General features: G+C 44.1%; 1 protein-coding gene across 2 annotated transcripts in view; it reads right to left on the bottom strand.

Annotated features, from left to right (window-relative positions):
• Positions 1-1748: 1748 nt before the first annotated feature.
• Positions 1749-21669, bottom strand: part of pitpnm2 (phosphatidylinositol transfer protein, membrane-associated 2) — a 24761-nt gene continuing 4840 nt past the window's right edge. The window contains exons 2-26 of one of the 2 annotated variants that reach the window (XM_076094896.1): positions 19699-19913; positions 18755-18876; positions 18185-18418; positions 15572-15910; positions 14798-14893; positions 13795-13899; positions 13635-13699; positions 12549-12639; positions 11952-12105; positions 11654-11843; positions 11441-11560; positions 11079-11284; positions 10347-10522; positions 9039-9209; positions 8799-8930; positions 7544-7705; positions 7187-7453; positions 6551-6699; positions 5615-5731; positions 4810-4926; positions 4561-4709; positions 4325-4474; positions 3439-3622; positions 3228-3356; positions 1749-2687 (exon numbers count right to left, since the gene is read on the bottom strand). In XM_076094896.1, coding sequence (XP_075951011.1) covers positions 2313-2687; positions 3228-3356; positions 3439-3622; positions 4325-4474; positions 4561-4709; positions 4810-4926; positions 5615-5731; positions 6551-6699; positions 7187-7453; positions 7544-7705; positions 8799-8930; positions 9039-9209; positions 10347-10522; positions 11079-11284; positions 11441-11560; positions 11654-11843; positions 11952-12105; positions 12549-12639; positions 13635-13699; positions 13795-13899; positions 14798-14893; positions 15572-15910; positions 18185-18418; positions 18755-18876; positions 19699-19913 — 4215 coding nt within the window. In that variant the 3' untranslated portion in view covers positions 1749-2312. The remainder of the gene's footprint in view (positions 2688-3227; positions 3357-3438; positions 3623-4324; positions 4475-4560; positions 4710-4809; positions 4927-5614; positions 5732-6550; positions 6700-7186; positions 7454-7543; positions 7706-8798; positions 8931-9038; positions 9210-10346; positions 10523-11078; positions 11285-11440; positions 11561-11653; positions 11844-11951; positions 12106-12548; positions 12640-13634; positions 13700-13794; positions 13900-14797; positions 14894-15571; positions 15911-18184; positions 18419-18754; positions 18877-19698; positions 19914-21669) is intronic. The other variant, XM_076094969.1, reaches the window with a different exon arrangement.

Below are 21669 nucleotides of genomic sequence, written 5' to 3'. Positions count from 1 at the left end.
ATATGTTGTTTAGGTCTGATTTCATTCTAATAAGTCTGTAGACATACACTTATTTGACTAACAGCTTCGTCCCCAATCACCAGTATTCACAGGAGGGACGATGACAGCACTCGGGCTCTTGACTTTTGTTTTTAGACAGACTTTGAACAAGAGTGAACCCGTCCTTTAAAGAGCGAGGGTGGCATCAGCACTGCTAAACTATTCTGTGCACAACGTTTGTGTTTTTTGAATTGGAGATGTGAGGTGGCTTCTTCTTCTTCTTCTATACGAAAATATACAGTTCAGTAGACAGAAGCAGCAACGTGATATTTGCTCTCGTGAGGGGAAACCAGTGATTTTCTCCACATCCACCAGTGAAAGGATCCATCCAGTCTTTTCAACATTTAACACTGAATCACTTCCGGCCCATTCTTCAGTCCGTTTAGTAAAAATACTGAAAAATGTACAGGTCTCTGTGAGTGAAAGCTTTGTGGATATACTTCCTCCGTCCCTCCCAGAGTTTAGCCCGACAGGAAACCGGCTACTCAGCAGAAACACCACGTTTATCCTCCATCCGGTCCAAAGGAGCAAAAAGCCGGGGAACGCCACACAAAGTGCGTCCCAGCAGCAGCAGCACATGTGGGGAACAGAACACCACCAACAGGTGGATCGGAGGTATTGCAAGCGGATGAATATATAAAGGGATTGTTGCTGTGGACTGTACAGAGTCTCGGTTGTTGCTTTAATGCTGCATGCCCTGTTGGTCTGCTGTCTGTATCGTCTGTGGAACACGTGTGTTGTTGGATATTAAGGCCTTGGATGGCCCCAGAGAGCCACACTGAAAGGGACAATACTACAGAGTCTCACACAAACGGTGGAATGAAAACTAGCCTTGTGTATTTAAATACATGTAGCATATCAGTGAGGAACAAAGTCGTTCTGTGACTAAGACAAGAAGTACTGTCACCTCTGATACAATATATATCTCATGATGTCTAATCCATCTCTCAGATGTTTAAAAGGATCAGTTAACCCAAACGACAAAAAAAAGACACATTTTCTCACTTAAGATTTCTGTCTCAGCCTTAATGCAACGGAGGCTTAGTCTTCATGGGGCTGTACTGGAGCTAACATTAGCATGCTAACATGTATTCAGTGACAATGTCAACATGCTTATGTTTAGCAGGTATAATGTTTACCTTGTTCATCATCTAGGTTTAGCTTGCTAACATTTGTTAATTAACAGTTGAGGCTGACGGTTATGTCATTAGTTTAGCAGAAGGTATTGGACAAATTATGTACCAATAGTTGTTGAGACATTTTACCCCAAACCACAATCGTCAACCTCATGGTGGCGCTAAAGGAACAGTCTGGGGATCACCAAAGTCAGTACGGTTCATCACCTGGGAATCATGAATGTCTGTACAAAGATTTGTGCTAATCTATCCGGGAGATGTTGAGAATATTTAAGGGAGGTCCATGAATATCGGTACCAAATTTAATGGCAATCCATCCACTGGTTGTGGAGATATTTCACATACAAACCAAAGATGTTGATCTGATGGTGGCTCTACAAGAGAAAGCCAGGGGGTCAAAGAAAGTCACTGGACATCGTCATCTGAGGACGATGACTGTTTCTACACAAATTCGTGACAATCTAACCAAAAGTTGAAGAAATATTTCAATCTGGAGCAAAGTGACCACAAGAGGTAAGTGAGAAAATATGTCTTTTTGTGTAATTCGGATGAAGTGACTCTGTATTCAGCGCTCGCTGTGTCATCTCTGGGTAGAGTTGCTGTGTGAGAAACTTGTTGTCGCTCGGCTGACGGTGGCACTGAAACAGAAGTGAAAGTCATCGGCCGGTTAACCCGGCCACAAAGACGATGTCTGGCTCTGCAGTTTGTCCTGAGCTCATGAGAGAGTGAGTGCTTGGACAGTGTGTTTACGTGTGTGTTCGGAGAGGAGGGGGGGAGGGTCTCGTTACACGAGATTAGTTTAAGGCTTACAATATTTCATTTAATCCTTCCTTGTCATTTTCTTTAATTAGTTAATGATGTATCCTATAAAAGTATTACTTTAAAAGAGTCATGCTACAGAATTGTCTCTTGTTCGCTGGATCCCACTTGGCCTGATTAGTCCACTCCTCCTGGAAGAGATCCCTCTCCATCCCATCAAAGAGGGTTCATGCTATAACCCCGACCTCCTGCCTTTAATCTCTACAATACAAACCCTCCGTTCACTTCCTCTTCTTCCAACCCTCCTCTCTGTGTCCGGTCCAGAGATCATGGTGGCTCTGGCCGGGTCCTTTTAACACCACAGCTCCACTTTGAACCTTATTTTGGGCCGAGTAACCCTCCGCTGCCCTCCTTGGTGCTGCCGCTGCGACCCCAGCACCCTGCGGCTATACTCATGCTCCTCTGGGTCGCCGCCGGCCCGACCACCCGATCCCCTCGCTCCACCTCGCACTGGCTCTGGGTCCGCTCGGTGCGCCCCGGCTGGCTGGGGGAGACCGACCCGGCCCCTCCGGCCTGCTGAGAGGAGATGGTGCGGAAGATGTGGTTGCGCTTGCGGAGGAATTCTCCTCCGGCCGCACCGAGCCCGAAGCTGCCCTTGCGGAGGACCATGCGGGTGCTGGCGGACTTGGCGGGCCGAGACCTCTGGTTGTACTCCAGCTGGGACAGGTGGGAGGCGTAGCCATCCGGGATGAACTGGAGGAGACGTTAAGCCAGTCAGATTCGGTTTACTAACCTGTATGGACTGCTCGCAGCGACTGAGCTCAAACACACAATCATTTATAAAACCTTTTCTTAGCCTACAGTGGTGCAATGTAACAGAATAGTGCATTTACTCAAGAACAATTGTGTTCTTTGTTCACAGCTATAGCTACGTTTTTGACCAGGATTTTACATAAAAAACACATAAGCTTATAACATAGTTCCACCATGAGATATCTCCCCTCTCAACTTCTCAAGCAGTCCAAACATCAAGCAGTCCAAACATCAAGCAGTCCAAACATCAAGCAGTCCAAACATCAAGCAGTCCAAACATCAAGCAGTCCAAACGTTCATTCTTTTCATTTCAAATGTAAAATGTTTTCCAGCTCTTATTAATCTCTTGAAATTCTTTAAACGCCACTTAAAATAAGTGCAAAATGCTGAGTGGAACTAAACACTTTGACTGTTCTCTGACTGTTAGATGAAGTGTAATGCATTAAATATGTACCTTCGCTCTCAGGATTTACTCCGTACCTGACACAGGTGCTGCATCTTCTTCGTGGGCCTTCCCACGATGTAGATGTGTGAGGGAGGCAGGCCGATGGACGAGTACACGGAGATGTCCTTGGTGGAGCCGTAGGCTGCAAAGATCCTCATCTGGGCCTAATCAAAGGAGGGATGTCGGATGTTAAGAGACTTCAAGGATTTTATCGGAGACACTTGCCTCAAACTGGCCCCGACTTACCTCGTTAATGAGGCTTTTGAGGAAGTTGGCCTTGTGCCGGAGCGGGTCGTGAACCAGCCCGTCGCAGAAGGAGACGATGCCATGAGGGAAGTTATGCTGAGAGAGCCAGGCCACCACGCGCTGCTTCTGCATGTCAGGACGACCCGTTACGTAAACTATCACGTAGCCCAAGTCCTGCCAGTATCTGCAAAAATAAACAACAACTAAAAACTGCTGCGGCTGACAATAAAACCATGAGAGTGGAGAAGAGTGAAAGGAGCTGGAAGTCGCTCTAAAGCTGCGTAGAGCTGAAGAGAACTGTAGAGTTGGTGATCTATCATCACTATGAATTTCTGCATATGGTGGCTTTAAATGAGACTGGTAGCATCTTATTTTCAAGCTTTAGCTTTATCGTTATTATAAACACATATTCAAACATTTTAAACTAGAATAAAGTGGGCAACAATATAGAGCATAAAAGCAGCACTAAAGGAAACAAATAAAGAAGGAAAACAATATATTTAAAATGAAGAAACAAACATAATCACACTGTATAAGTATGTTATGAATTATTTAAAGGATTTGAAGTAATTTATAATGTGGTAATTAAACATTTCTCTGCTCTTTTGTTTGTTTATTTTAGTTTGACAGGTGTAGTCCCCTTGTGACCCGAGCCAGATGTTTCACATTACACTAAACTATATGTTTATATATACACACAAATACGTACAATATCTGTGTAATATGCAAGTAAAACGTGCTTCGATATTTGCTGCGAACAACAACCAACATGCAGCGATGTTTGAGGAGCTGCAGCTCTCAGCGTTTCAGTTGACTGCAGAATAAGTGCACCTCGATAACGTGTGTTTCTACATATTGCTGCAGAATAAATGTGCACGACTCTTACCTCACCACATCCACAGCTCCAGCCCGAACCTTCGGATCGCTGCCCATTATGGACACACTGGCAGCAAAAGACCCGTCAATACTGAACACAACAAACTCTGTTCCTCGCGGTACGATAGAGAGGTAGCTGTCTGCCACCGTGTGGTCGCCCCTGAGACAGAAGGATGGACCTTATTATGAAAGGAGGAGATTTAGAAGTACTTTTTCTTTACATGAAATAAAAAAGACTTTGCATACCTGACCACCATTTTGACAGGATAGACCCCGATACCCAGCTTCTTGCTCTCAGGGATCAGATAAGAGACCCGACCGCTGCTGTTGGTGAGCTCCGTGTTGAAGAACACCCACTCCCCAGAGGGAGGCTGCGTCATGATGTGGATGTCGATCTGCAGGAAATAACACAAAGATATTTTCTACACTGTTTGACATCAATGACACGATTATACAACCCATCTTTGTTGTTGTTGTTGTTTATGTCGTACGCACCTTCTCTCCGGTGAGGGTGACCATGTCCAGGGGGCCGTACATGAAACGTCCCATCACCATCTGAGCTCCGTCCTCCGTGAACACGGCGTCGTTCACTCGGTGGTTAGCCGTCACGTTCTGACACACAGAAGAAGACGAAGCAGGGAATCAGAATACCAGCCTCCTCCTTTATGTTTATTATTTATGTAACATTTACTGAGATTAGTTTAAAGGTGTCATCTCCATTTCTACAGTAGTTTGACTTGTTCTCTTTTCTTCTTACCTCTTATTTAGCTGCCAAAATCCAAATGAGAAATTCTCTAAAATTATCAAAATTGACACAAAAGGCCGATGCTACGCTATGATTGGCCAGTCTGCGTTTAGGGCGGGACTTAACGAAGGGTCAATAAAGTTAGTGAATTAAAATGTACAATGTTTTCCTCTGAGATGAAGCGGAGTAGAAGTATAAAGTAGCACAAAATGGAAATAGTTAAGTAAAGTACAAGTATGTCAATATTGTACTTAAGTATCAAAGAAACACTGGAGACATTACTTCTTTAAATTACGCAGTAAAGGTTTTGTCTTTAAAGTAAAGATGGAAATAAAACATAATTTATTGAGTTTAAAGATTCATTCTAATTCAGATCTCCCTCTATGAAGTGATAACAGCTGATAATACAACAGGTAAAGTGTGGTGACTCGTACATATTTGTAAGGAAAGTGTTGTTGAAGCTGACTGAAACGTTATGAGTAAAAAAAGAAATGATTACATCTATATTGAAGCGTTTCTGTGGGAAATGCACTTAAAGACAAAGAGCGATCTTACCCTGATTTTAACGTGAGTCCTCTTGCGGAGCCACTTCTCTCGAGGTTTGGACGGAGTGAATTCAGACACTTCTTTACCGTCCAGCTCCAAAATACTGGAGTTCTCATGTCTCATCACCTGGGGAGGATTAGTCATTGTTCTTTAAAAAGCCCAGAACATTTTTAGCCTATCTTTGTTTCACGCTCTGGATGTAAATGATTCATCCTGATCTTCATACAGCTTCTGCTCTATTCAGCACTCAAGAGTTCAGCTAAAGCTAACATGATGCTGCAGCATTCTGCTACTGCAAAGTAGTTCAAGCTTTAGCTTTCATTTTGGAGCTAAAGTAGGAACTTTCTCTGCTTTCTTGGCATCTTCACCTGTATATAAAAAATAAGCATTTAAATTGCTGTTACATCATGTCCTTATAAGATTTATTGCTTTGTCCTTCCACAAAGCTCTAGATTGTAGCTGCAGCTGAATGTTCAGTATAAAGAAAAGGATGGAGAACTTTGACAAAGAAATGCATTTATAAACTACAACAATTGGCAGAATAAAATGCATATAGAATACAGAAATTATGTAACAAAGCAGAGATGAAGAAGAACAGCTGTGCTTTGGGATTTATGCTAATGTCAGTATACTAACGTGCTCACAATGACAATGCTAAGATGCTGGTATAATGTCACCCATGTTCATCTTCTTAGTTTGGCGTGTAACATTTGCTAATTAGCACTAAGCATAGTTTAGCTGAGGCTGATGGGAAACATTGTGACCTGATAATGGTGCTACATGAAAAGGATCACCAGAGTCAGCAGGGTTCATCCTCTGGAGAACATTAATGTCACTAAAGCCATCCAATAGCTGTTGAGATGTTTCAGTCTGGACCAAATTGGTGGATCCGCATCGAAAAAAAATACACTTTCAATTTGAAGATTAAATAATAACGTAAAGAACCTGTCTGAGTAAGAAGGAGACGACGTCTGTCGACTCCCAGTAGGACGCGTGGAAGAGATGAGGCAGAGCCACCGTGGGAAACGCTGTGAGGGCATCAGGGCAGTACAAGGCGTAGTCCATCCTCTTACTGCCCCACCACCGAGAAGCAACTGCAGCCGGGAAACATGGAACAAACACAGACAGAGTTCAGGAATCTCTGCATCCGGTATGTCGGATCTTTGTTTGTGGTGTCCACCACTCCAGATCTACATTCTGCTCATCCAGAGAGGAACAGTTCTTATCACAAACTGGAGGAAGTTAGAAGATTTAAAAGGTTGCACTCGGAGGCTCTAGACTCCAAACTATGAAAACAAACGCAACAAACGTGAAGAGTTGCAAAGAGGTTTGGAAACGCACACTCGCAGCTCAGACTCTGTGAGAACCTTGTCACGGTTTATATCTGGTGGTTTTGCGAAAGAAAACGTACAAGTGGTTCTCATGAACCTGAGCTTGAGAGAAGGGTCTCGTTTTTGCAGGACTACTGAGGAAGACTATCTGAGGGAGGAAGACGCCAGAGGAGGAAGGAAAGAGCACAGGGAACGAGGACGGAGTTTAGCGTCCTTCCCTCACGTCCTCTCACTACAGCTCCCAGGGTACCTTTCTCTATGTTCTTCAGCAGCCCGGGCGACGGGGGGGCCGAGCTGAAGTCTGTGATGTCGGACGTGACGTCGGTGAGGTCAGAGGTCATGTCAGAGCTAACGTCCGAGCCCCGCTCAGACTCCACGCCGTTGGGTTTGGGGAACACCCGACGGATTGTCTTTCGTGAGCGCAGGGACGAGCTCCGAGAGGCAAATCTATTGTAGGGAAGAGCCAGCTGGGACAGCAGGCCGGGCCTTTTAGAGGGGCCCGCTTCACGCTCGTGTGCTGAGGGGCCGTTTGGAGGGAGGAAACGAGAACGTCAACATGTAAAACTGTCAGCTCGTGGACCATAACGTGGGTCAGAGGTCAACTCACTCGTGGCGATGTTGGAGGCGGTGTAAGAGTCAGCCATGCCCGACACCTGGCTGGCTAGGCTGGCCTCGCTGGCCCTGCGGTTGCAGCGGAGGTGAGGGACCCCCGGTGAGGTGGGCGATGGGAGCTGACCGTCCACAAAAATGTGTGAGTGGAGAGAATCCGCTGCAGAGACACAAGAGAAGAGAGTCTTATTATTAACTGCAGAGATGAACAAGAAATATTCCAGAAAGAAAAAATAACTTTTTAATAAATGCACCTTTCAAAAACAAAGTGCTTTATAATAAAAACAAAAGCAAGATCCAGAACTTAGGAAGTTATTAAAACTGTACGATGACTTTGCAAACACACACACACATCTTTCTTGTCAAGGTCCTGAGCCCAAAAAACTGTAACCGTGATTTCTGCCTATTAATCAGCACCTTTATCATAAAGACACACTCCTGAGTCTCAAGCTGACGAGCCGCCACTTTGCTAATGTAATGAGGTCAGACTTCTTTATGCGAGCAGTTAACAGAACCGCGATGGCAGCAAAGTATTTTGGCAGAAGCTACAACAAGGTCTGACAGAAACACCAGTCAGGTTGTAAGTCAGTCAGCAGTTTATTCGGAAGTAAAACCGAAAGTAAGTGCATCTGAAATGTCACCAATTATCCCTTATAGCACAGGGAAGTAGTGTTAGCACAAAGGGACGTTTGGTCCATTGTCAGATGAGACACAAAGTTAAAAATAAGTAATTGGATTATTTTTACCGTTGGCCTTCGTTTTCTCTTTTAAATAAGTTTGGCTAACGTGAGGATTTGTTCAGACTTTTGTTTGTTCAAAGATCTCACCGGTAAATAAATAGATTGATATTTTGGAAATACACTACTTTGTTTTCTTGGTGAGAGTTAGATGAGAAGATTGATCCCACTCTCTTGATTGTTTGTGCACTAAACTAGTTATCTTAGCTTAGCATAAAAAGGGTAACAACGTAACAGGGCAAGAAAATCGGCCTACCAGCAACTTCAACTCACTAATTAATATTGTTTATCTTGTTTGTGTCATGGAATCAGGGACTTCCTGGAGCCAAATTCTCTAGCTATTCCTTTAACTTGGTAAGTTATCAAAAGGGATAAAATAATGGTCAGAACCAGAATAATTTATTCAGAATAATTAATTGTAATAAACACAAATTTCCCTTTTAATATGTCAAAGACTGCAGCAAAACAAACAAACACAAAAGGGATAAAAGAGATGAAAGAGCAACAGATACACACTGTCTGTGTGGAGCTGCCAGTTGAGGACGGGTACGGGGATGGAGGTCTCGTTGACGGTGCTGTCCTGGTAGCGGTGGGAAATTGCACCAACAGACTCATTCAGCAGCTGCGGGTTACTCTGCACGGTCTCCACTAGGAAGACAGATGAAGGGAGTAAAAAAGAGGCACAAAAGACTCATCTACATGTAGACTATTAAGGCAGTGAAATGTCTCACGTATGTCTCGTGTGTGTGGACTCACCCAAGAGAGCCGAGTGTCCGTCGCCCAGAGGGAAGCGCTGGTATCGAGGGACACTGAAGGGAGGCAGCAGGTGGAACCGCTTGTCCAGGAGAGGCTCGAGGCGCGAGGCCGACGGGTCGGCCGGATGAAACAGGTTGTAAACCTGCTGGCAGGCCGGACGCAGAGCGGACACTGGAGAGGAGTAAGAAACACGGCAAGAGTTAAAGAGGTTTACAAGGAGATTAGAAGAAGAGAAAACTGTGGGGTGACACATGAAACCAGTTATCAAGAGCCAACTAACCAACTTTTATTCATCTCTGGTTTAAAGTTTCAAGTCTGTTGCACCTGTAGCCACACCCAGCAGTGATGTCACGGTGTACCGACATGCCCGGAGTACACTTCTACCTCACTAAAGCCAGGTGAGAAGTTAAACCACTGCAGGTGAGCACAAACAAGATGTTCAGCTGCTGGTGACTCTGAGTTTAAAGGAATAGTTTCAACTTGTTTTGCTTTACTCCCGATAATTATACAAGAATATCGATATCACTCTCACATCTGTACGTGAAATATGAAACAACAGCCAAAGGCCGGTTAGCTTAGCTTAGCATAAAGACAGGAAACAAGAGGAAAAAGCTAGCCTGGCTTGGTCCAAAAGTAAAGAAAATCTGCCAACCAGCACCTCAAACTCTCATTAAGAAAATATAAGTTCCAGCTATAAACCTCTGTTACATCACAACTCCTGCAAAGAATATTATAACTTTATTTGATCACTTTTGATGCCAAACTAACTATGTATTGACAGAAGATTAGTCATAATAAGATGCAGCTTCAGATTACTTTTGTTTCGTTTCGTTGTAGTAATTGTCTTTTTATTGTTTGGCAAATTGTGTGATTATTCATGGACCAAAATGAACCTCAAAAAATCAAAACCGTGAGAAAACTAAGAAACAAAAAGAGAAACAAAGCATCACTATAATCCTATCTGAATGGAATTAGTCCAGATGTTAACCCGCCAGCTGCAGGTCAGTAACCTCTCTCCTTTAAACCCCCACAGGACACAGACTACAGTCAGATTCGTAGCCAAAAATGTTCCAGTCTTTGAGATCAGAAACATGACCTCTGACCCCTGACACCTGCTGCTGGAGACGAGTCTCTCACACCGGAAAAGAAGCTACAAATAACCGCTTCCTGCTCATCTAGCAGAAGGGAAGCAGAATATTGGAAGAGACGTGTTTTTAAACCTACAGCATGCTCTTGATCATGAGGAGCGTCGTAATGAAATGAACTCAAACTAAAAGGTGCACAGAAAGAGGAGAAGACCTTCCTCACCATCCAACGAGGGCACCACGGTCTTCCTCAGCGCGAGCACCAGCCCCAGAGGAGAGCCGAACATGAAGAAGTCCGTCACCTCGAAGTCAAACTTTCCCAAAGAGCCTCCTTCCAGCATGGTGCTGCCGCTGGAGCGCCGCGAGCCGGGCTCCCCGAGGAGCGCGCTGGAGTGAAGGCTGCAAACATTCAAACAATCACAGATAGTGAAACTTGGGAGGAAAATATTCATTGACGACTTATTTTTCATCACTACAACAAAATAAAAAAGGAAAAGTAACCTTTGAAAACAAGGACTTTGACGAAATTAGTTGAATTGACTTGTTGATGTTTGACTTGTTTCACTACAGTTAATATGAAGGATCTCTGTCAGTAATGGTATAGTTCTTTAAGTCACGTTTTCTGACATCTACAATCCACTGAGAAGAAGACAAAATGTCAAGAAGAAACAGATAATACCGACTATCTTGTCACGGCATCACTACGTTGATATTTGAGCTTCTCCTCTGAAGCTAACCGCAGACACTGGACAGTACTTTAGTGGACAAGTGGATGGATGCAGCTTCTGAATGAGCTGTGATAATGCTAATGCTAGGTGAGCAGGAACAACAGAGAGTGAGCGGTCCTGTCCAAACAGCCAGAGTTTAGAGAGTCAGTCAGAGAGTCTACTAAAACTAATACAGATGAACACTGCACAATTAGCTGAAGTCTGTGGGAGAGTTTGCGTGGTCTCACCTGGACAGGAAGGCCTGGTGATGTTTGATGGTGTCCAGCTCGTAGGTGGACGAGTCGCTGCGCTTGCGTAGAAGTTGTCTCTTGGGGTCGTCGGGCCCCGAGCAGCGGGGGATGTCGATGTTGCTGCGGCTGAGATGGCGGCTTCCTTCGAGGGACGGCGAGGACGGAGAGACGCTGTTTATGATGATACCCGGCGAGAGAAGGTCCTGAGAGACGGGGACGGAAATGTCTCAACAGCTATTGACCGCTTTGCCATGACATTTGGTACAGATATACTGTACATATATATATATTTATATATATATATATATCTGTATGTGTGTCCCCCTCAGGAGGAATTGTCAGAGGGCTGAGATTGTTACCTGTACACTGATGGCGCTGCCCCGTCTGCTGCTGTTTTGGCTTTCTGACACCGTCACCGAGCTGCTGCACAGAGCATCAAACCCCAGGATTCCTCCAACACAGTCCCCAATAACACACACCTGCGTTAAAGCACAGACACACAAACACACATGAATCCGCTTCATCCGTACATGAATGAGGAGAAAATACGAACCTCCAGGTTACACACTGACCTGGCCGTTAAAAGACGCTCCCTCGAGAGACTTGACGAAGTCGCTGTACACCTGATTGGCTCGTAAGATGACCGTTGCAACGGCGTCCTGGTACTGTGGTGCGGCGGTAGCCAGAAGAGGCAGAGCAGCCAGCGGGATGTGGTCCTGACTGCTGGACAGGCAGCCCTCGTCGTAGCTGTAGGGGCTGAGACTGCAGAGCAGAGAGGAGGAGGAGGTGTTGTTATCTGTGTTTGACATCTGTGCACGCACTACAGCAGGTTATTTAACAATAATGTAATACTAAAGAGTAACGGCTCACTTGGAGACTAGTGCAAACGCGTCGACACACACGGCAGGACAGGGGACCATCCGGATGGCGATGCGGCCCATCGCTGCCGGGTAATGAACCCCCATCACCGTCTCAAAGGCTCCACTCAGCGTGTTCAGGTCTCCCTGCTTGCTGTTCTGTTCCCCTGCAAAGAACAAGTGGCAATGCTCAACAAACTGCAGGTACATGTGAAGTCAGGTGAAGAGTTAAAAGTATCTAAGTCTGTTTCTTTAGTCTCCACCACCTCCTGAGGGAAACGTCCGTCTCTTTAGCTGCTAAATGCTGCACTGTGTTCACCAGCTTGTCTCTAACCTGCCGTTATGCAGGTGAGTTTTTTCTCTGAAAACAGCTGCCTGCAGCTGGAAACGACGCTGTAAAAATCTGTGACTGAAGCGAAAACAGAAACGTAAACCAAAACAACGAGCTGAAAGATGCTTTAACGCTCCGTAGAGCTGAAGAAAACTGCAGATTCAGGTGATAGTTCAACGCATTTCACATGACATAGTCACCCATGGAGCTGGAATTTAGAATCGATGTTAGCAAGTGTGACTTTTATAGTGAAGTTGCAGGATTTGGTTGCAGCTGTACCAGAGCCAGTGTCCAGGATGTTGCCTCCGTGCAGGACCAGAACGAGGACGTGAGTTTTGGCCGACTGGAGACACTGCTGAGACGAACAATCCTGCAGGTAAGAGGACAGAAGGAAGGAAGGAAGGAAGGAAGGAAGGAAGGAAGGAAGGAAGGAAGGAAACAGTGTTAACAGGGAGCAGATTAAAGAGACAAAAGGGGAAAAGATGCTAAAAGAAGGTTGTGTGATTAGTCAAGTGACAGAAAAGTAATTTTAAAAAAACGATTTTCTCTATTTTAAATCATTGTAAACTAAATCTCTTTGGGTTTTTAACTGTTGGTCAGACAAAATAAAGTAATCTGAAGACAATCTTTTCTGACATTTTAATCAAATGAAGCAATAATGAAACTATTCATTCATGGAGCGAACAAGTGCCGGCGGTAACGCTCCGTCCGGTTGCAATTTACCACTAAAAAGAAGAAGAAGATGTTTGATGTTGCGATCGTTATTTCCAGTAAGTGCCCAACAGCCGTGTTTGCTTTGAGATAACACTACCCGGAAGAAACGCAGGTAAGTACACAGAGTACACAGTGTACTGATACAAGTATCTGAATTGAGACACAGCATTTGTTTTTGTAGTATTTCCTGATGAAATTATGAATATTTAAGAATCAAATGCATACAGTTGTAGGAATAGTTTGACATTATGACGATACGCTCATTTGTTTTCAGTGAGATGAGAGGTCTGTGCGCTAAATATGAGCTAGCTTAGCTTAGCATAAAGACTGGATTTATACAAAACCCCACAGCGTTAAAGCCTGAGGGCCCTACGTTCATGGTTCAAGTGGTCCGTCTGATCTTTTACCTCTGGTGAGATGACACTCCGGCAGCAGAAAGTGGATCCTGATTTCACTACACTGGCAGGATGACTGAAAGCTAATTTAGGAGGAGGAGTGTTATCTACAAGCTATTTAATTAAGGGTGATAGTGAGAGAGAGAGAGAGAGAGAGAGAGAGAGAGAGAGAGAGAGAGAGAGAGAGATAGAGAGGAAGAGGGAGAGAGAGAGACAGAGAGACATATGAAATTAGATAAAAGTGAGGACACTGTACCTCCATCTGCCTCTCCTCATTACTCATCACAGCGTACTCCCCGCCCGACTCCTGATACATCATTTCTGTGAAAAAGCAAAGACGATGTATTTGAACTCATTTCTCAGCCCAGGATGGGATGTGACCATAAGAGCGTCTGGATCTAAAAACGATCGCTGACCTTGTGCTTCGTCCACCTCCATAGTTCCCATCTTGTCCATCAGATCGTTGGAGTTCCACTTGGTGATCTCTTTGGAAAACATCTCCTCGTTGTCAGAAAAGTCCTCTGCGAGAAACACAGGTAGTACAATTAATACATTAATACATTAATACATTAATACATTAATACATTAATACATTAATACATTAATACAGGACACTTCTCCGCAGGTCAGAACACGGCGCTGTCCGTAGTACTGAGACGTAGCGGAGATCAACACGGTTTCTTATCCTTATGCTTCTCGTTGTTTTAAATACAACTTTAGGTCCTAATTCCATTTTCCTTCATTGTGGCAAACATCAGACAGAAGGTGAACGACGAGGAGGACGCAGGCTGCAAACAGCTGCTGTGTGCAGCAGAGAACAGCTGTTCCTACGCGCCTCCTCCAGCTGACGTTAGAGAACTGTTGATAAATTCAAAATGTATCCAGCCTCCTGATAGTGCTACGTTTGTATGTGAGTGCTCTGATTATCTGGCTTTGAAACAGCCATGTTGTTATTTATGAATGATGAATGATCCTTCACTTCATAACACGTGTTCCCATCACTGCGACGATTCGTTTCGGTCGATTCGGGCTCCTTAGATTGAACATTAGACCTCTATAAATCACCTCCCCTCTACAAATGCGATGCTCTGATACGTCCACTCTTTATTGTTTCAATGCATTAACTTAACTAAAAGAAAAGCACCTAAACTACGGGGTTTAAATGAGAACATTAAGCAGAAACATCAGGGTAACCTTGAGGTGCTGCACAGATGATATGTATCCGTCATGCTGAGAGATATAATGCGAGTAAACGATCTAATCATGTTTGCAGGCCGTAAAGCCATAACGAAGCAGGAGGCACGACCGAAATATCATTTCTAGCTCTATAACACAAACAGTGCATGTTTACAATGCAGAATAAAGCCAGTGGCTACTGTGTCGTATATTATGCATCACGCAGAGAGCGATGCTTTGTACCATGAGCGTCAAAGAACTCGTCGTCTGTACTGTCCTCCGAGTCTCGGGCGATGCTCTGCATCCTCCACTCTGAAATGCTCTGGTGAGAAGGACTCCCTGTGGACACACAACACGACAGGAGGTTGTGATGTTAAAAACATGGTTTGGATGTTTAGAAGTGCGGTTGTATGAGGTTCTTCTCCATATATACAACTCCACGCTATATTTAGCATGTTTTCACCTCTTTAACTTGATGTCAAACAGACGTTTCTGAGGGAACTGAAGCTGTTATCTATGATCTCTACAAAGACACCAGACTCCTTTGACAAAAGCAGTGATTTTACCTCTCAGGTGTTGCTGCTCTACTGCTGACTCGATCGGTTTGTTTGTTCGTGTTGTTGTGTGACTTTGGTGAATCTAAAAGGCTTAGTTTAGATTCACCAAAGTCACACAACAACACGAGCAAACCGAGCAGCAGTAGAGCAGCAACTCCTGTGTTCTGTTTTAGTGAATGGAGTCTGGTGTGTTTGTAGAGATCAGAGATAACAGCTTCAGTGTCTGACAGCAAGGTAACGAGGTGAAAACATTCTAAACATAACGTTCACTTAAACTGATAGAGATTCCTTTAGGAGTCTAGAATACGTCCACAGCAGAACATTGCTTTGCTGCATCTACTGTAGTGAAACACTGACTGTGGAGAAGAACCTCATACAAACACACTTTAAACATCACGACTGTCACTTTAATCTTAAAGAAATGACGAGAGGTTTGCCAAAAGCACGAAGTGGTCCTCACCGCCTCTCTTAGACGACCTGTTGGAGGATCTAGAGGACGTTGACCACTGCTTGGTGAGCTCCCCTCGTGTCTCCAGTGAATCTCCCAGCTTTCCTCCTCCTCCTCCGTCTCCTTCTGCCTCCGCAGCCGACCTCGCGGCCTCAGCTCCCGGCCCCTGGTCCTGGCTGACGGAGGAGCCGCTGTTCTCGGTTCCCCCGTCGCTGTACTGGGCCATCTTCTTAGCTAGAGCCAGCTGGGTCTCCAGCTCCAGCAGCCGGATGTCCTCGATGGTCAGGCCGTACCACTCGTCCTGCCAGCACCACGCCTGCCGGTGGGCTCGAACCATCACTTTACGCAGGCCTGCAAGGACAGCAACGAGGATTTATTGGCATTCTAATGAGGAACAAATCATACTTCTGTGACATAAATCAACTTAAGTGGATTAACCTTAAGAATATATCGTTACGGTCGGCAAAAAAGAGAATGTCTCCACAGGTAGAAATGTCAGATAAAGGTCCCGAGCAAAGGTGTCGGTTCAGTTTCAGACGTGAAGAGAGGCTGAAGTCTGGGCTCTTCAACCAGACAAACAACGGGAATGTTGTGGCAAATAATATACATTATTAATGATGAATGAATAAGAGATGTGGTCCAGACTTCTGCTTTTTAATTGCACTCACACTGGTTTCATTGATAGAAAACTTAGAGCTTCAGCAGATCTACATCTCTATCCAGACCTGCACGAATAAACAATGCAATAATAAATAAAGCATGCAAAAGATACTTTTAGTTTAGATTTTTAAATCTAGTATTTTATAAAATCTAGTTTATTTTTTTTAGTTTAGTGCAGCAATCTAAAGAAAGATTTATAGATAATGAGTACTTTTAGTTTTGATACTTTAAGTACATTTCACTGATAATACTTCTGCACTTTGACTTGCATAACATTGTTTCATCTTCTAGTGTGATATTATGACTTCATGATGAACCACGGACGAATGAAAGCGCTCTGGTGTGGAGCACAGACGCAGACGAGGAGACGACACTGAGGAAGGTGAGTGTGAGGAGCAGTGAGAGGACAGGTAAGACTAAATACCACGGACACCTCGTAGAGAGTGTTGGAGAGGCGGGAGCTCAGAGAAGAAGTCTGGCTGCGTGAGATAACACAGCCGGCCGGATTCATTTCCTGTTTCCCTGCTGTGATTTAAGACTGTTTACACTGAGCTCGCTCCCTCGCAGCGTTTACTTCCAGGCTAATGAAGCAGCAGCTGCTCCGTCTTCTGTGGTCTAATCAGCAGATCTTCACTTCCACTGCTACCTCCACACACGTGCTTCAACACAACTCGTCCTGTGTTGTATCAGCTCTCCTCTGAAGTATTAATCTCATCTGCATGAAACCCGGTCATCACATTCAAGTTCTGACAAATTGTCTTTACTGTATATTGTGCTGGGAGGGTCTCTGGGTTGTGTAATGCAGAACCTCTCAAGCTTTATTAATGTGTCAGCGGTTGTTTCCACTGGATATCAATCTAATAACTTTTCTCTGTTTGCTAATTCTGTCTTTTATTGCCAGGTTATCTGCTTTAATAAAGATCTGCTCGGGTTTATGAGCAGCTGCTTGTTGGGTTCATCAAAAGAAAGACGACGTTTGAAATCAAATCTTCTTTGACGGATTCTTTCAACCTTTCCGTCTCGTTTAGAGGATCCGGGGATTCCTCCGGTCGTTCGGTGTTTATTGGGAAAGTATTTTTAGATATTTAATCGGGTTATGTCGTAAAGATCGAGATCAAGAATTACTCTGTTGAGAGAATATCAAATCTGTTTGTCAGAGTCATTGTTTACTTTCATCTCCATTTAAAGTGATACTCAGGACCGGTGGTGGAAGAAGGATTCACATTCATATTTATATCTTTTTATGGTTAAAGTAATAAATAAAGTTTTATAAGATTATTATTTTCAGTATTATCACTTTGTGGGGTTTTTCCTGACTGACTTTTCCAACGTCTTCATTCTTTTAATTTATTCATTTTAATTAGATTTGAATTACTTAATTACAGACAAACACAAGAGGGAAATATTTTCCAACTGGAGACAAATCACGCAAAGGAAAGAAAGAATGTAAATAATACATATTTTAAATAAACTTCATGTTAATTCTTAACTTAGGGTTACTCTCATTATTATTATTATAACATTTTTTCATTACTGTATTTTGTAGAATTATCCCCAAATTTCCATTCTTATCTTTAAACTTAATGATTCCAGACTTCTCATGAATATACTCTCTTACTTCACTGAAGTTATTCTCCGTTGTTCCGGGTTAGTCCTGGTTATTCACACATCCTGATTCATCAGCATTGTTCCCAATCCTTCCAGGGTTCAATGACTTTTCAGGAATGTGTAACATTTCAGCATTATTCATAACTTTTCACGGTTATCCCTGGTTTCACAGGAACATAACTAACATTTTAGGGTTAACAGTCAGACTTGACTCTTACATAAAGAGAAAAGGAAAGAAATTGCCTTAAAGGTGACAAACACTCTCTCTCACACACACACACACACACACACACACACACACACACACACACACACACACACACACACACCCACACACACACCATGTGTCATACCTACCCACGTCGTGTATGAAGCGCTCGATCTTGGACTGCATGCCCCAGTATCTGAACTCCACTTTGCAGAGCTTGTAGGCGCACATGACGGGACATTCACCAGGATTCTGGTTGATCTCCTCGATCCAGTCGTCCGACAGCGGGCCGCGCTTGGTTTTCACCGACTGATAGAGTTTGGGGTCTTCTTCCACCAGGTACTCGTGAGGAGTGATGTAGTCCTTCACGATGTCTATCGGGTCTGCAAGGGAGAGAAGAAACTAACGATCATTAATCACATCAGACTGCAAACGATGCAGGTGTGAGCAGCACAGATGTCACAGCACCTGTCTGGAAAAGGTGTGTGAGAGTTTTATGTAATAACTCCCTGTGGGGAGCGTGTCTGCACATTTCTGCTGCACCCCCGGTGAATTTTAAGTATTCAGAGGCTCGACACGAAGTCTGCCTCGTTCTGCCTCCCTCCACATCACACTGTCTGCATTCTCACCGCAGATCACACTGAGACGACGTGACTCCTGATCCTGCTTACGATTAAATATGTGCGTTTTCACAACGGCAGGCAGTGGGTGTGACTTACCCACAGTCCTCTGTCTCTTTTCAGCAGAAGACATGTTGAAGACGTCCACTTGGTTTCCAGTATCTGGTTTATAATACGTCTCGATGTCTATGGAGAACTTCTCTACAAAGGGACAGGTATACCTGAACAAAGGAGAAACACATACTTAGAAGCATTTCTTTATCTATTTTTTGTCCCTTTGTTAGTTCTTGTCACTGCTTGTTTGTAATTGCGTTTTTGCTTTCTTTCACATCATTAATGTACAGTTTGTGAGCCTCGACGTGTCCTACATGTGTGTGAGTCAACGAGCAGCCAGTGCATGTGCTCTGATTTATCTTTAGACAGTCTCCCGTCTGTCATTTTCTATTTGGTACATTTGTAATGTCTGTTTGATCTCATGTAAGTTGTATTTACTTTGGTTTATTATGTTGATTATTGTTATCACCAGCAGACCAAAGGATTTCTGGGGGTGGGAAAGAGAGATGTGGATTCTACTGTTAATATAACGGCGTAAGATAAAGCAAATGTATTGGGGGAAAGAAGAAGTCTGGATTTGTGTCCCTGGAGCACCTTCCTCCATCACTTTGGCAGTTTATGGGTGAAAATAATGAAACACCTGAAGGAATACACCGAGCTGTGAGCATTTGGTCTATTAATCCACAGATTAGGTCATCTGCAAGATATCAAAAGATGATTATTCAGCTGAAATTGTTCCAAATAAAGAAAAGGCTCCATCAGCAATATCAAGTGAGTGTTATTTCATCAATTTATGAATCTAGAAGTCATAAAATAAAAACCATTAACAATGTTTTATTACCAAGAGTTTAGTGTTTCTACTTTAAATAAGGCCAGCTGCCTAACATCACTTTGTGTAATGTGTCCATAAGTGTTAAATGTTTTAGCACAGGGATGATTTTAGTGTCTCTTTTTTTAATATGTGTGTGTGACTCCTCCTCCTTCCTCACCGGGTCCGGGTGTAGGGGTAGGCGTTCCAGGACTCCTCCTCCACGCGGAGGGCAGCTTGAGGCAGAATGGCACAGAACCAGGACGGGATGTGTTTGCCGATGTGGTAGACCTTGTGCGTGTACTGACCCGATCCTCCGGGTCCGTCCTCGTAAGGCTTGTTCTCCAGGATCTCCACCCCGCTGCCCTCGCCACAGCTCTCCTCTCGGCTCTTTTTCTGCACAAACAGACAGAAGGGAGGAGATGGAGGAGCTGCTCAGATTCATCAACAATACAAAATAAAAGTACGATGTTGTCTTTGCTTTTTGTTTTATATTTCACAGGTGGAGGTTTGGTTTCAGCTGGGCACAATTTGCATTTTAACCTCCACGAGTGAAGCTTGACAGTGACAGGTGGAGGAACACAAGCGGCCTACTGAAGATGAACACAGCAGCATTTATATTTACACTGCTCAGAGGTATTTTAGTGAGTAAATCAAACTGACACGGCAAAAGTGAGCCAATGCTAGAAAATCCAACTCATCCGGCTCTGGTTGCCCGACAAACATCCTCCCATCCTCCCTCCTTTTCCTTCAACTTCAAATCAACCCCCCGAGACCCTCACGCAGCGCTGCTGTCTCTCCTCCGACTCTCGTCCGGCCACGTGAACCCCTCACAGAGCTGGATGGATGATGCAGCAGAGGGAAAGTGATGAGCTGGGGAGAAAAATAAAAGCTGCCGCACGGAAAAAGAAGCAGAAGAAAGTGCTTTTCTTTTCCTTCTTTCAGTCACATCCTCTTTATTCCTCCACAGCTCACTTTGCCTCTCAGTCGTCTCTCCTCTCCTCCTGTGCTAAACAATCCAAACTCTGTTCACTGTTTTAACTTCTACTGATGAGTTCAGGACTCTTAAAACAGAGTAACTGCGTCAAGAAGGTAAAATGTTGCTTTCCTTCTCTAATAAAAGGCAGCAGATGGTTCAACCCATCCGATCCTGTCACACTGTGTCTTAAGCCTGATGCTCCACAGAGGGAGACTTGGATTACAGCATCAGTTTATAAACACACGACATCTCCTTCAGAGGCTCTCCACTCAGACGGGAACCGCCTGGGTCGACACGCGTTCATACAGCTGGTCAAATATACGAACCTCCTCCAGGATCTGATACGGGAGCCTCACTTTATAGCTGTAAGTTTACGGCGACGCGACTAACGAGTGGTGGAATGAGGCGTCAATTAATCAATTAGTCGGTCTATAAATAACAAGGAAAGATTTCACCAACCTTCTCCTTTTGCAGCTTATAAAATGTGACGCTTTTCTTTGTTTTTTTTGCCGGGAAATGATCGATAAATTAATTGATTATGAAAACACTTATGAGCTCTAAATATCTTCTTTTTTGAACCTTTATTTAACCAGATATCTGTTTGGGTCATCCATCTTATTGGTGTGTGCAACAACACATTTCTTCTCATCTATAGGTCTGATTAGGGTCTCCATCCCAACATCACAACCATGATAAACACTTCTGATGCTCAAATCATAAATGACCTAATGCTCTGTAGTTTAAAATCATCGAACTAAATCTTGAATCTGCGTTTGCAGAGGCCGCTAAGCTTTAATCTCCGCGCTGAGGCAGTGAGACGACAGTAGACGTACTGTATTCTGCTGTCAGACGGATGATTGAAAAGCTGTTTTATTCCTTCCATTGTAATGCGCTGCGGGTCGAGGAACGGCGCTACGCGAATACAAATCACGGCGATCATTATTAACAACAACAGTGGGGAGCTCGGGGTCAAGAATGAGAGCTCGGATTGAACACGGAGCTGTCTCTCCTGAAGACTTTAGGGAGGTGATATCAGTAATGAAGGTCAGAGGAGGCAAACAGCTGGAAAATTGCTGTAATCTAGCAGGTAATGTAATTTATGTGAGGAGCTGAGGGCCTTAAATTACCCTCCTCGTGCCTGCTGCAGGGCAGGAGAGAGCATCTGAGTATACA

This window comes from Anarhichas minor, unplaced genomic scaffold, assembly GCF_050575085.1.
Source record: "Anarhichas minor isolate MPS153535 unplaced genomic scaffold, ASM5057508v1 ptg000002l, whole genome shotgun sequence".
In the NCBI taxonomy this organism is placed as follows: domain Eukaryota; kingdom Metazoa; phylum Chordata; class Actinopteri; order Perciformes; family Anarhichadidae; genus Anarhichas; species Anarhichas minor.
Note: the sequence above shows the minus strand (reverse complement) of the source record. Positions and strands in the feature narration are given on the sequence as shown.